This window comes from Nematolebias whitei, chromosome 22 (assembly GCF_014905685.2).
Source record: "Nematolebias whitei isolate Nwh7 chromosome 22, NemWhi1, whole genome shotgun sequence".
NCBI lineage: Eukaryota > Metazoa > Chordata > Actinopteri > Cyprinodontiformes > Rivulidae > Nematolebias > Nematolebias whitei.
This window is the reverse complement of record NC_056519.1, coordinates 31,482,883-31,498,996: the sequence shown is the minus strand read 5'-3', so window position 1 is coordinate 31,498,996 and position 16,114 is coordinate 31,482,883. Positions and strand designations below refer to the sequence as shown.

At 42.3% G+C, this 16,114-nt stretch overlaps 1 protein-coding gene across 1 annotated transcript in view; it reads right to left on the bottom strand.

The window, feature by feature from the left end:
• The window catches only part of cog5 (component of oligomeric golgi complex 5), a gene marked incomplete at its 3' end in the record, with an annotated part of 64,903 nt that overhangs the window by 28,244 nt on the left and 20,545 nt on the right, over nucleotides 1-16,114 (bottom strand). The window contains 3 exon segments of the mRNA XM_037695774.1: nucleotides 7,567-7,643; nucleotides 7,721-7,958; nucleotides 8,780-8,883. Of these exon segments, the coding sequence (XP_037551702.1) occupies nucleotides 7,567-7,643; nucleotides 7,721-7,958; nucleotides 8,780-8,883 (419 nt within the window).

Below are 16,114 nucleotides of genomic sequence, written 5' to 3'. Positions count from 1 at the left end.
GGAATCCTTTTGCATGAATGACTGCTTCAATGCGGCGTGGCATGGAGGCAATCAGCCTGTGGCACTGCTGAGGTGTTATGGAGGCCCAGGATGCTTCGATAGCGGCCTTAAGCTCATCCAGAGTGTTGAGTCTTGCGTCTCTCAACTTTCTCTTCACAATATCCCACAGGTTCTCTATGGGGTTCAGGTCAGGAGAGTTGGCAGGCCAATTGAGCACAGTAATACCATGGTCAGTAAACCATTTACCAGTGGTTTTGGCACTGTGAGCAGGTGCCAGGTCATGCTGAAAAATGAAATCTTCATCTCCATAAAGCTTTTCAGCAGATGGAAGCATGAAGTGCTCCAACATCTCCTGACAGCTAGCTGCATTGACCCTGTGCTTGATAAAACACAGTGGACCAACACCAGCAGATGACATGATACCCCAGTGACTGTGGAAACTTGACACTGGACCTCAAGCAATGTGAACTCTGTGTCTCCTCTCTTCCTCCAGACACTGGGACCTTGATTTCCAAAGGAAATGCAAAATTTACTGTAATCAGAGAACATAACTTTGGACCACTCAGCAGCAGTCCCAGGCGAGATGCTTCTGACGCAGTCTCTTGTTCAAGAGTGGCTTGACCTGGGGAATGCGGCACCTGTAGCCCATTTCCTGCACACGCCTGTGCACGGTGGCTCTGGATGTTTCTACTCCAGACTCAGTCCACTGCTTCCGCAGGTCCCCCATGTCTGGAATCAGCCCTTCTCCACAATCCTCCTCAGGGTCCGGTCACCTCTTCTCGTTGTGCAGCGTTTTCTGCCACACTTTTCCCTTCCCACAGACTTCCCACTGAGGTGCCTTGATACAGCACTCTGGGAACAGCCTATTGGTTCAGCAATTTCTTTCTGTGTCTTACCCTCTTGCTTGAGGGTGTCAATGATGGCCTTCTGGACAGCAGTCAGGTCGGCAGTCTTACCCATGATTGCGGTTTTGAGTAATGAACAAGGCTGGGAGTTTTTAAAAGCCTCAGGAATCTTTTGCATGTGTTTAGAGTTACGTTGTTGATTCAGATGGTTAGGTTAATAGCTTGTTTAGAGAACCTTTTCATGATATGCTAATTTTTTGGGACAGGCATTTTGGGTTTTTATGAGCTGTATGCCATAATCATCAGTATTAAAACAATTATAAAGACCTGAAATATTTCAGTTGGTGTACAATGAATCTGAAATATATGAAAGTTTCAATTTTATCATTACATTATGGAAAATAATGACCTTTATCACAATATGCTAATTTTTTGAGAAGGACCAGTATAAGAATGGAGGAAGGAGTACGCAGGTCGAGGAAACCTGAGGGAGATTGGAGAGTATAAGGTTGTGGCAGGGGAGAGCGTGGCCAGACAGCATCAGATGGTTGTGTGTAGAATGACTGTTGTTGTGAAAAAGAGAAAAATCAGAGAAGAATACCAAATGGTGGAAGATGAAGAAGGAAGAATGTTGTGAGAAATTCAGAAAGGAGCTGTTAAAGGCTCTGGGTGGTAAGAAAGAGCTTCCAAACGACTGGGCTACTACAGCAACAGTAATTAGAGAGACAGGCAGGAAGGTACTTGGTGTGCCATCTGGACAGAGAATGGATGATAAGGAAACGTGGTGGAATAGTGAAGTGCAGGACGCCGTTCAAAGAAAGAGATTAGCCAAGAAGAAATATGACAGTGAGAGGACTGAAGAGAGGAGAAAGGAATATAAGGAGATGGGACGTAGAGCAAAGAGGGAAGTGCTAAGGCAAAGCAGAGGGTACGATGAGTTGTATGGGAGAGTGGACACTAAAGAGGGCGAGAAGGACTTGTACCGATTGGCAAGACAGAGGGATCAGGCTGGAAAGGATGTGCAGCAGGTTAGGCTTATTAAAGATAGGAATAGTAATGTTCTAACAAGTGAGGAGAATGTGACGGGAAGATGGAAGGAGTACTTTGAGGAGATAATGAATGAAGAGAATGAAAGAGAAAGTCAAGTAGAGGCTATAGAAACTGTGGACCAGGAAGTGGGAAAGATTAGTGAGGGTGAAGTCCGGAAAGCTCTGAAAAGAATGAAGAAGGGGAAGGCAGAAGGACCTGATGACATACCAGTGGAGGTTTGGAAATGTCTTAGAGAGATGGCAGTTAGGTTTTTGACTCAAATATTCAATGGCATGTTTGAGGGTAAGAAAATGCCTCAGGAATGGAGAAGAAGTGTGCTGGTGCTCATTTTTAAGAACAAGGGTGATGTACAGAGTTGTAGCAACTACAGGGGAATTAAGTTGATGAGCAACACAATGAAGATCTGGGAGAGAGTTGTGGAAGCAAGACTTAGATGACAGTTGACTATCTGTGAGCAGCAGTATGGTTTCATGCCAAGAAAGAGCACCACAGATGCCATCTTTGCTTTGAGAATGCTGATGGAGAAGTACAGAGGGGGTCAGAAAGAACTCCGTTGTGTCTTTGTGGATTTAGAAAAAGCATATGACAGAGTGCCGAGGGAGGAGGTGTGGTATTGCATGAGGAAATCTGGAGTGGCAGAAAAGTATGTTAGACTGATACAGGACATGTATGAGGACAGCAGGACAGTGCTGAGATGTGCTGTAGGAGTGACAGATAGCTTCAAGGTGGAGGTGGGATTGCATCAAGGATCAGCTCTGAGCCCCTTCTTGTTTGCTCTGGTGATGGACTGACTGATGAGGTCAGACAAGAATCCCCATGGATGATGATGTTTGCAGATGACATTGTGATCTGTGGTGAGAACAGGGAACAGGTTGAAGAGACCTTGGAGACGTGGAGGTATGCACTTGAAAGAAGAAGAATGAAAGTCAGCCGTAGTAAGACAGAGTCCATGTGTGTAAATGAGAGGGAGGAGGTAGAACAGTGAGGCTACAAGGAGCAGAGGTCACAAAGGTGCAGGACTTTAAGTACTTGGGGTCCACTGTCCAAGAAAAAGGGAAATGTGGTAAAGAGGTGAAGAAGAGAGTCCAGGCAAGATGGAGTGGATGGAGAAAAGTTTCAGGAGTGATTTGTGACAAAAGGGTGTCAGCAAAGGTCAAAGGAAAAGTTTACAAGACAGTGGTGAGACCATGTTGTATGGTCTGGAAACAGTGGCATTGACAAAAAGACAGGAGAAAGAACTGGACGTGGCAGAAATGAAGATGCTAAGGTTCTCCTTAGGAGTGACAAGGCTGGATAAGATTAGGAATGAGATAATCAGAGGTACAGCACAGGCTGAACAACTGGGAGATAAAGTTAGGGAGGCCAGACTGAGATGGTTTGGACATGTCAAGAGGAGGGACCATGGGTATATTGGTAGAAGGATGTTAGAAATGCAGCTGCCAGGAAAAAGACAAAAAGGAAGGCCAAAGAAGAGATATATGGATGCAGTTAGAGGGGACATGAAGGTAGTTGGAGTGAGGACAGAGCATGCAGAGGACAGAGTGAGGTGGTGGAGGATAACTTGCTGTGGCGACCCCTGAAGAGGGAAAAGCCGAAAGAAGAAGAGGAAGAAGTTTTTCTTAGTTCATATCTTGAATCTTATTACAGTTTTTCATTGACATTTTATTGATGGATGTAACTGGGACCCTGTGTACAAAATTTAGTTCCACCACATGTTCCACTTGCGGTGCGAACAACAAAAATGAAACGGACTCTGAATACTACAAAAAAGGGCAAGAATTTAAACACTTGCTTTTCTCAAGGGCGGGCGTCTACTCCTCTCCCTCTCCACTTTGCTTTTCCTCTGTCCTGTCTGTGAAACTGCCTTAGAGCCTCTCTCCTACAAATCTTGTGAATCATAACTATGGACTTGGATTTGGTCAGATGGTCCCTCAATACAATTGATATTTCCTTGAAAAGAAGACAAGCTTTAGGCGAGCCGATTTGACCTGTTGGCACGCACACAGCTGAATATCTCAACGACCTTGAAGACTTGACGTGTATCTCTGCTGTCATGCGTGGATTTTAAGGACGCATTTATAATTGGATTTAAGATAACTGGTTCCTGCTTTTTGGATTTGGCTGGTTCCTGGACTATCAACAAACAAGGAAGTCGTCAGCAGCAAATCTGGACCTGGTCAGGCTGTCTGCCTTATATGATGGCTTGGTTCGTGCCTTGAGCACCCAGACTCTTGACAGAATGGATCAGATCTCGGGGATTATTCTCAGGCACGTTCCATTGGAATAGTCATTTAATTTGGACGTTTCAGAACCGTGTGGACTGACACAGACTCAAGGTAGGTGTCATTAAGTTCTTCCTGTCCCCAAAACAATCGTGTTTATCTGAATTCAGCTCCCTGACAGGCCTTGACAGGCTATCTTATCTCAACCTGTCTGGAAGTTTTGTAAACCTGATGCTCAGCCCCTCCCTCCCTTACTACTGAGGAATTTTCATGGACTTTTCAGCGGAGCCCAGCTGAATAAACAATCTGTCATCATTTCAATTCAATTCAATTCAATTCAGTTTATTTATATAGTGCCAAATCACAACAAAGTTGTCTCAGGGCACTTTACAGGAACATTCACATACATAAAAGCCAATTAGTAAAGTTCTCTATCTAAGGAATCCAGCAGACAGGTTGAATCTTGGCTTTGTTGCCGTCTCCCATCCTGAGCAAGCACAATGGCAACAGTGGAAAGGAAAAACTCCCTTTTAAAAGGAAGAAACCTCCAGCAGAACCCGACTCAGGACAAGCGGCCATCTGCTTTGACCGGCTGGTTTGAGAGGACAGGAAGGAGGGACATGCAAATAACCTCGTTGTGTGTGGGCACCACCTCTTCTTAGAGAAAAAAAAAATCAGTCTCTAGCCCCAAATTAAAAGTAAACTGAAATGTGAATTATTTTCTCGTGTTTAAAGGGCATCAAATCAGTTAATACACACAGATATGTTAAAATAATCACAAATTCAGTTGATTTTATGTATTTTATTATAAAAATAATAATCTGTGATATATGTGATGATAAATTATGCATAACAAACAAATGAATAACAAATAGCTTTGTATCAAAGATCTAATTGATTATTCAAATCAGTGAAACTTAAAAAGGCAGATTTTGGACTGGTTCTGTTTGTGGAGTTGTTGAAATTGTGTCTAAAGTGAGCTGTAGTTTGTCTGATAAGATTATTGTGATGTATGATCACCAGAAAGTGCATTGAAGAGTCTCTCTCACCAGAACGAGATGTCAGAATGTTCCACAGCTGCTTAAAATGATACCAGCAAGGCCTGAGATGCTCCGGTGACTAAGAGGCTGATTTTTCCTCAAAAGTCACCGATCATTGATTGGAGGGACGAAGGTCCAGCCACTGGCTCTGAAGTCAGCTGGGATTTACCACTCTGCGGTGTGATGGTTCTGGTTTGGTCAGGTTCTGCAGAGTTTCTTCCGTACCTTTTGTCCCGTCTCTGTGCAGAAAAGACGCTTCTCTCCTCTCTGAGTTCAATGCAGAAAACTGGGTTTCTTCAGTTCCGATCTCCAGAAGCATGTAGCAGAAGTTAAGTAGATGTGCTTGTAGAAGTAGTCGAAGAGAAAATAAATGTCTCAGTTTCTCTGATACTCCCTCAACATACAGAATGACCACTGGTCTGGGTCTGGGTTCCTCCTTTTCACCTGTTGGCTGACTGGAGTCCTGTTTGGGTTTCTTCTCTGCTTTCAGGAAGGCCCAGTTAGGATATCCACATTGCTCTAGAGCCTGTTTGTTTTTTGAACGTCCAGAGGACCAGATTTAACTTTTTTAGATTTTTCTACCTGGATTATTGAGCATGCATCAGGATACAAAGAAAATATGTTCTTGTTATTAGTATTTCACCCTGTTTTACGGCACCCTGATTTAATACAGATCATTTTGAGCTCTTTCAAAGTTTCTAGTAGAAATGTTGTGTCGCTCACCGACCAGTTTTGCTTCCCTGACATGCTAATATTATTAGCATTAGCCAGGCGGAAATGGTAAAGTCGCACATGCGCAGTCAGGTCAGTTTTTCACCATCAGATAAAAACGAATAGATCAAGTGTTTACATGTTCAGGTTATGAATCGGCATAAACCACCCGTTTCATTCTGATCACAAATTATTTTGGATCACGCTGAATAAACAAACAAAAAAAAACCGAACAGGGTGTTTACATGACGTGTTTTTATTCTGAATGGCTGTTTGATCCGGTTACTTATGTCCATGTAAACATAGACACTGAAGGAAAAGAAGGAGGGGTGGCATTAAGGTGACTGGGAGGAAAAAACTGGCAGATTTATTAACTGTAGGCAGAGTATAGGACTATATCGTTTTATATCGATATACCGTATTTTCCAGTGGACACGTCACTCCGCCCTACAAGTCGCATCAGTCCACATTTATCTAATAAAATGTAAAAATCCATAAATATGTCGCTTTGCCTTATACGTCGCATCTATTATGCGTTATCGCTGACGTGTCGGTTTTGTTACGCGTCACCGCCGACAATCCAGAAATGTGGACTGGTGTTGTGCCAAAAACCAATGGGCTGCCAAATGGCGGCTGCGGGAGCATGCATGGGAGGACATTAACAAGAATTTAACTAGATTAACACTTAAAAACAATTATTTGTTTGCTCGAAATTATAGTAAATGTGTGTCTCAGTCTAACTTTTGCTTAATAAATGTCCTTTAATGGTCAAATCAGCTTTATTTAAAAAAATAGTTTAGCTACCTCAGTGCTCCATGAACGCACAGGGGACGAGAAAAAGGGAGGAGGAACAGCTCGTTTCTCTGAAATTTAACAAGAAAAGCACCTAAACAATTCTTTGCTTGCTCGAAATTATAGCAAAGGTGTGTCTCAGTCTAACATTTGCTCAGTAAATGCACTTTAATGGTCAAATCAGCTGCATTTCATCAGGGTGGTGCAACTGTTTTGACGGTTCTGAGCAGAGAGCAGAATGAAGGTGGTGAGTCTATGTATAGCAAACCGATTGAGTCATTAATAGCTGTTGAAGATTCTAAGTCATCCAGGACATGGTCAAATCTAAAAAGTTCAAGAAAAAAAAAATCAAGTATAAAGTAAAATATAATAAATAAAGTCCAGTTGTTTTTGTCTTGAAATTTTTTGAATTTGTCATTATAGCCACGTTTACCTGTTACATGATACAACAGCATGCCATACACTATTACTACTCTGCTCCCATGAAGTGGCTGAAAGTGGTACTGCTTAATTTAAATTTTTTTTTCAGTAAGAATTAATGGATACGGTCATATCAGCCAAAAAATGATTTATAAACATGGGAAAAAAATCCATAAATAAGACGCTACGGCCTATAAGTCGCAGGGCATGTAAATTATGCAAAAAACTGCAACTTGTAAGCCAAAAAATACGGTAGTCTCATTTTATGTCGTGAATTAAATTATATTGATATTTTAAAAATATCGATATATCGCCAAGCCCTACCAAAAACATATTGTGATATATATCATTACCACCACCCATCACAATACATATCGTGATGTGAACTTTATGCCATATCGCTCATCCTTATTTTGAATCCTTTTTAATCATTTTGTGACTAATCTGCTGTTTAATTTGCATCTATTAGAAAATCAGCACACAAACCTCAAAGAGCGCAGCATCCTGTAGGGTTTCCCCAAATCAGACACTCTCCTGCATAGAGGAGCCACGGCCATTTCCATCTGTACAGAAACACACACATTCAGACAAATGGAAGATCTGAACAAGGCTAGAGCTTCAGACCTGAGCAGCTTCTCACCTGAGCAAAGTCAGCAGCCAGCCTCATCTTTCCACCTTCTCCCAACGGTCGCAGCAGGCTGGTGTGGCGAAGGAACAGCTCAATGGCTCTCTGGGCGATAAACTCAGTCCTGTCATAGATGAAGTCCGCACACTGAAACTGTCTGAAATAGTCGGTCATGACTCTGGAGATGAAACCCTGCAGCTCCTTCATATATAGGGAGCACGGGGTGTCTGGTTTCTCAGGGCTGGACACAGGCCTGTAACACACACACAATTATATTACAGGAGAAGAACGACCCTAAGAAAAATTCACTTCACAGTGTTGCCGTCTTACATCTATCCCATCCGTTTTCATCCAACTGTGGCTCCAAGTAGATAACTTCTATTAAACTGGAAAATTTTCTTAAATGATTTGGAAAACTTGGTAAATGTATTTTGATTTTCCCTCTGGGATCATTTAAGTTTATCATTAATGCTTATCTATCTAAATGGACAAGTCTGGAACCAATTAAATTATTTCCTTTTACAAAACCTAAAACTTTAATTTTGACATGTGGATTGAAAATGTAATGTAAGGTTGCTGATAAACTGTTCTAAAAAGTGTACAATTTAAAAACGCAAAGGTTTAAGACAATTGTTAAGAGGCCCAGAATTGGAAACTAAAAGCAGAATGTTCCTACACAAGCTGTGTAGAGGCCAGACCCAGTTAGTCCTGCTCTTGAGGGCCTCACAACTGGACAACACCAGGTACTGACCACACTCCAAGATGGACCTGATATATATCCTCTTGGAGCTCAACTTGTGTTAACCAGGTCTGTTACTCCTTTCAAGAGGATGAATATTTTTTGAGCCCCTGTACCTGCAGAGAGACAAGTGTGGCAACAAGATTCTAAACCATTTCCTTAGTAACTCATGTGCCTATTTCAGGCCACAGTTTGCTACCTGAAACAAGGAACAAAAGACATCAATACCAATCCGAAACAATCATAGATGCTCACGTGGAATTGTTGCAGAAGAACACTGACCCACAGTGGTTCTGAAGTTGGGATAGGAAGCCTGGAAGAAAACTGAATCTTACCCTGAGAAGTCTTCCTGGTGCAGCGTGATGATAATGGCTTCGATAGAGTCGCTGACAGATTGAATAAGAGGCTGTACTGCGTTACTCATCAACGCCTGCACTCCCTGTGGTCAAAACAGGGACAGGTACAGTAAGCAGAGCAAACGCTGATGTAAAAACAATTTCTGGGCCATGGCTTGGCTCTCAGAGGCTTCTGGTACACACAACAACACATGCAGTAGCCCACCCAGTAACACAGTAATCTTGAACTAACAGTAATCTGCATAGTATCTCACATAGTAATTCACTAATTTATATATGGCTGTCATCAGACTTTAGTGTACACACGCTATGTCCTGATGTGACCAACATCCTCTAAAAATGTGACATCACACTCAGCACGCTGTGTTTACAAAATATATATGAATGGGTACACAGTGTGTGTCAGTTCTGAATTTGATTTTAACATTTAGAGCTGATAAAATTATCTGACATGATTGTTGATTGTGGGCTGAGATGGTGTAGAGGTAGGGCAGTCGACTTGACATCAGAAAGTTGCGGTTTGACTCCTCGCCATGCCCACATGTCGTGGTGTCTCTGAGCAAGACACCTAATCTCCAATTGCTCCCCGGGTGCTTACACAGCTGACCACTGCTCCACCTGGGTGTCTCCCAGGTGTGATGGGTTAAATGCTCTGAACTAATTTTGTCAACGTATGGGAACATACAATGATGACAACACAGAGCACTTTACTTATTAGGCCCGAGCAGCAAAGCGCTGAGAAGGCCTATTGTAATCGCTCTGTTCAGGCCCGAGCTGCAATTTTTTCTGTCAAATGAATTGGCATTGTGGGGGCCTTAACATATCTCAAAAGTCACCAAAATTGGTGGACGCATCAGGACTGGTGAAAAATTACGTATTTTAAGGACGTGGCAAAAATCGCAACACAAACGGCTCAAGAGCACCACCTGGAAATTTTCAAAATACCCTCCACATTAACCTTAGTTTATCGTAGAAACATGAAATTTGGAACGCTTGTCCAATCTCCCAAGATGCACAGAAAACCCTCTAGCACCAACGCTGTACGATAAACAGGAAGGTGGCCATTTTGGAATGCTGGCTCAATTTTCACACCTTTTTGGCGGTTTACAGCCTCCGCATTAGAACAAACTCCTCCTAGGGATTTCGCTCAATCGGTTTCAAACTTGGCCATTTTGATCAAAAGGTATGGGGGATGCAAAGTAATTTAAACGGTTCGTTTCGAGGCATGCTGGAGGGGCGGGGCCAGACCGAAAAGTTTGACATCTCGCAATGAAAAACGAAACACTAATAGCTCCTACAAGAAAACTGTCTGAGACATCAAACCTTAAGTGATTGATCCACATCCGGTCCCCTGCAAGACTGAATGGTCAAATCATGACATGACTTACACATCTCCTCCTCTCCTCTCCGTACACATCTCCCAAACGTAAATTAAGATTATGGATCTGGTATCCTGGACGTTCAACCCTATCGACAAGATTTTCTCAACAAAACGACAAGGTCCTGGAGAACCTGCCTTTCTAGCTGAGACGCACGCTGTGGGGTACGTCATGGACCCGTGGGGAGTGGCAGCTGATGTGCCTCTCAGTTCTGTCTCAGGAAGACACTGAAGACGTTTACATATTTGGATTTATGATTACAGGGACTCTGCTTTTTAGCATCGGCGGAGCTCTGTTTCATCAACTATTGAAGAAGACATCGGCAGCAATTTCGGCCATGACAAAGCTTCCGAGTCAGTCTGAAGGTTTGGTTCGTGCTGTGAGTAATCTAAATCAGCTGATTTATGAGCTAAACTGTAAGGTGGAGGCGATTCATGAGAATCGCAGGCCACCTGCGGCTTCTGGGACTCGTCAGCGTGGTGAGATTGACCTTGAAGGAGACTCATAACATGGATCAGTGGAATGGAATCCCACATTCAGGCCATTTTGGAACCAGAACGTTCAGATCGACTCAAGGCTGAAGAAAAAAGTAATCTGTCTGCCTGAAGAAAATCAACAATCAAGCTCATTTGAATCTGACTCCCCGACGGCCTAGGAGACGGGCAGATTATCAAATTTTTCCTGGGTCATGGGTAATCAGGGACAAAAGCTTCATCTATTGCAACCCCCCTCCCCCGGAGAACTTTATGCGCAAGCTTATCAGAACTGCTGGCTGAAATATCAGAACAATGGTCGATCTGAAAAACGCTCATGGACAAATCTCAACACCTCAACGTCAAATGCAAATGTAATTATGTTTTTAATTGTGCTGCTGGTAGAGTTTTTTTTGATGTCTCAAATCGTGTCCTGATAGACAAGATGTGAAAGATCTTTTTTTGTAATACCACTATCTACCCTCATGGTTCTCCCCCTTTTCATATCTAAGATTATTATTCTGAAAAAACATAAGAAAGGCCACGCTTATAGCAGCAGCTTCGTGCACTAGGTCCACCTTCCAGACAACTGAATGTACATGTTTTCGTTGTATTTTGGTGCAATGATAATAAAGCTTATTCTGATTCTGATGTCTTGAGATGTTGCTTCAGTATTTCCACATAATGTTCTTTCCTCATGATGCTATCTATTTTGAGAAGTGCACCAGTCCCTCCTGCAGCAAAACACCACCACAACATAAAGCTGATGGTGTTCTCAGGCTTTTTGCTCCAAACGTAATGATGGTCACATCTGAGACATGCGCTGTTTGTACCAACAGTTTTCGAGTGGGGGAAGTTCAGTGTGAGGGTTTAGCATGAGGGAAGAAGCTGTCATTAGCTTTTTAGCTAGCGTACCTGCATTGCAAGCCGCTAGTTTGGCATTACGTCAGTAAAGACAGGTGGTTTGGGTGTGGGGTTCGGTAGACGGTGCGCTCGGTTCTGTTGCTTGTATAATGGTAGGGGAAACACTGGTGTTGAAGGCAGACGTGAAGTCCATAAATAGCAAAGGAATGTAGGAGTCCTTCTGCTCCAGGTAGTGAAAGCAGTGCACCACCGAGAATTTTATTGGCTTCTCCAAGTTTTGAAGCAATGTTTAAATGTGTTTCAACATTTTTTTTCTTTAGTAGTGGAGTCTTGCATGGTGAGCATGCATAGATGACATGGTAGTTGAAGGCATTAACTACTGTTATTTTTTTTTTCATTCATTCAACCTTTATTTAAACAGATAAGCCACATTGAGCTTCAAAGACTCATTTACAATTGAGACCCGTTTGGACAGACAATAAAGAGGTGAAAAATGACACAGAGTTTGGAGACAAAAAAATTCCTAACACGCTTTTAACCTGTTTGAAGGTCAACAGTGTGATAATGAAAAAAAAAAAATCTCACACACAAGCACATAATGACGCCAACATTACGCAGGGGGTGGGGGACACAAGGGCGGTGAGCAGCCAGAGACAACACACAGAGGCACTGCAGAGTTCAGATAAAATCACTCAGTTCAAATAGTTCTCTCTGGAGAGATCCGTGCACACTCGGGGGGGTGCCGAGGATGACCAAAGACAAAATCCAAAGAGTCCTGAAATGATGACAGAATGTTTATTCAGCTGGGTTATGCTGAAAAGTCCATGGAAATTCCTTGGAAGGAGGGGAGGGAGGGACTGAGCATCAAGTTTACAAAACTTCCAGGCGGGTTGAGATAAGACGGCCTGTCAAGGCCAGTCAGTGAGCTGAATTCAGATAAACATGATTGTTTTGGGGACAAGCAGAACTTAATTCAATTCAATTCAATTCAAAAATACTTTATTAATCCCAAAGGGAAATTATTTGTTGTTGTAACTCGTTATCCTCATGTAATTAAGAGATGTTATAGATGCTGATGGCTGTAGACAGGAAGGATCTCTTGTAAAGGTGTAATGACATCTACCTTGAGTCTGTGTCAGTCCACTCGGTTCCAAAACGTCCAAATTAAATGACTATACCAATGGAACGTGCCTGAGAATAATCCCAGAGAGCTGATCCATTCTGACAAAATTCAAGTCTGGGTGCTCAAGGCACGAACCAAGCCATCATATACGGCAGGCAGCCTGACCAGGTCCAGATTTGCTGCCAACAACTTCCTTGTTTGTTGCTAGACCAGGAACCAGCCGACTCCAAAAAGCAGGAACCAGTTATCATAAATCCAATTATAAATGCGTCCTTAAAATCCGCAGATGACAACAGAGATAGACACGTCATCAAGTCTTCAAAGTCGTTGAGATATCCAGCTGCGTGCCAACAAGGCAAATCGGTTCGCCTTAAGCCTGTCTTCTCTTCAAAGAAATGTTATCAATTGTGTTGAGGGACCAACTGACCAAATCCAAGTCCATAGTTATGATTCAGAAGATTTGTAGAAGAGAGGCTCTAAAGCAGTTTCACAGACAGGACAGAGCAAAAGCAAAAAGGAGAGGGAGAGGAGGAGACAACTGCCCTTGAGAAGAGCAAGTGTGATTTATTTCAAAATCTTACTTCTAACCTACAAAACTCTCAACAACCTAGCTCCATTTTATATTTGAGATCTTAATGTTCCGTATTTTCCTAACAGAGCACTTTGCTCTCAGATTGCAGGTTTACTTGTGGTTCCTAGAGTTTTCAAAAGCAGAATAGGAGGAAGATCTTTCAGTTATCAGGCTCCACTCTTGTGGACCTAACTTCCAGTTCTGTCCGTGAGGCTGACACATTATCCAGTTTTAAGACTGGGCTTAAGACTTTCTTCTTTGATAAATCCTATAGTTAGGATTGGCTTGATATTCTGACCTATCCCTTAATTATGCTGCTATAGGCTTAAAATACTGGAGGATAAATTAACCTAATTTCATCAAATGAATAGTTACAAATGAATAATTCATATTTGTAATTATTTCTATCCTAACATGTTTTATTTACAAACCGGATTCCAAAAAAGTTGGGACACTAAACAAATTGTGAACAAAAACTGAATTCAATGATGTGGAGATGGCAAATGTCAATATTTTATTCGTAACATAACATAGATGACAGATCAAAAGTTTAATCTGAGTAAATGTAACATTTTAAAGGAAAAATATCTTGATTCAAAATTTCACAGTGTCAAAAAATCCCCAAAAAGTTGGGACAAGTAGCAATAAGTTGCTGGCAAAAGGAAATTGAGCAAATAACGAACAGCTGGAAGACCAATTAACACTAATTAGGTCAACTGACAACATGATTGGGTATAAAAAGAGCTTCTCAGAGTGTCAGTGTCTCTCAGAAGCCAAGATGGTAAGAGGATCACCAATTCCACCATTGTTGCGCAGAAAGATAGCGCAGCAATACCAGAATGGTGTTACCCAGCGTAAAATAGCAAAGACTTTTACGTTATCATCATCAACCGTGCATATCATCATCAAAAGATTCAGAGAATCTGGAACAATCGCTGTGCGTAAGGGTCAAGGCCGTAAAACTCTACTGGATGCTCGTGATCTCCGGGCCTTTAAACGTCACTGCACCTCAAACAGGAATGCCACTGTCAAGGAAATAACAGAATGGGCTCAGGAATACTTCTAGAAAGCATTGTCAGTGAACATAATCCACCGTGCCATCCGCCGTTGCCAACTGAAACTCTACAGTGTAAAGAGGAAGCCATTTCTAAGCAAGCTCCACAAGCTCAGACGTTTGCACAGGGACAGGGGTCATTTAAAATGGAGTGTGGCAAAATGGAAGACTGTTCTGTGGTCAGATGAGTCACGATTTGAAGTTCTTTATGGAACACTGGGACGCCATGTCATCCAGACCAGAGAGGACAAGGATAGCCCAAGTTGTTATCAACGCTCTGTTCAGAAGCCTGGATCACTGATGGTATGGGGTTGCATGAGCGCTTGTGGCATGGGCAGCTTGCATGTCTGGAAAGGCACCATTAATGCAGAGAACTATGTTCAGGTTCTAGAACAACATATGCTCCCATCTAGACGTCATCTCTTTCAGGGAAGACCCTGCATTTTTCAACACGATAATGCCAGACCACATTCTGCAGCAATCACAACATCATGGCTACGTAGGAGAAGGATCCGGGTACTGAAATGGCCAGCCTGCAGTCCAGATCTTTCACCTATAGAGAACATTTGGCGCATCATAAAGAGGAAGGTGCGACAAAGAAGGCCCAAGACGATTGAACAGTTAGAGGCCTGTATTAGACATGAATGGGAGAGCATTCCTATTTCTAAACTGGAGAAACTGGTCTCCTCTGTCCCCAGACGTCTGTTGAGTGTTGTAAGAAGAAGGGGGGATGCCACACAGTGGTAAAAATGGACTTGTCCCAACTTTTTTGGGATTTGTTGACGCCATGAAATTTGGAAACAACAGATTTTTCCCTTAAAATGATACATTCTCTCAGTTTAAACTTTTGATCTGTGATTTGTGTTCTATTCTGAATAAAATATTAGATGTTGGCACCTCCACATCATTGTTTTCAGTTTTTATTCACAATTTGTTTAGTGGCCCAACTTTTTTGGAATCCGGTTTGTATTTATGTTTTTTATCTTTCCTCCTAGTGAGGACCTGCTTGCCTCCATTCTGGACCTGCCATTATGCATCCGTTCCTCCTTCCTGTCCTCTCAAACCCAGCCAGTTTAAGCAGATGGCCGCTTCTCCTGAGCCTGGTTCTGCTGGAAGTTTCTTCCTCATGAGGGAGTTTCTCCTTTCCACCGTCTCCTTTGTGCTTATTCAGGATGGGAGACTGTAACGAAGTGAAGATTCAACAAGTCTGCTGCTTCCTTAGAGAGAGAACTTTACTAATCTGCTTTTATAAAGTATGTGAATGTTTCTGTTCAGTGCCCTGAGACGACTTCTGGTGTGACTTGGAGCTATAAAAATAAACTGAACTGAATTGATTTCAGGTCTTTGTGAAGTTCTCTGCAAGTGGTTCTTGGCTCTTTGACATCTATTCATATTTTTCCTTGGACTCCTCTGACAGAAATCTTGTAAAGAGCGCCCGTTTGTGTCAAGTTTAAGGTGAACGTTTTTTCATTTCACTTGTGGTTTCATTGGTGCTCAGTGGAACATCCAGAGGCTTAGAAATAAATCTGCAACCACTGGCAACATCAAGGTGGCAAAGTCTTTAGAGAGCTCCTCGCTCTCATGATGAAATTGTTCTTGTGCAATAACTTGGTAGTGAAAAACCTTTTCAAAGGCTGTTATTAAAGCATGAAACCAGTTATAAATTTAGAGGGAGGGGTTGCTCTCTAAATACAGACAGATTTCAGCTGGTTTCTTGGCTTTTCATGTCTTTGCATCTCCTACTCTTTCTGTGTTCAAAAATTATTGCCTGTGTTATTTCACAGGGATTAAACTACTGTATTTTTCACCCTATACGTCACGTTTTTTTGTATAATTTACATGCCCTGCGT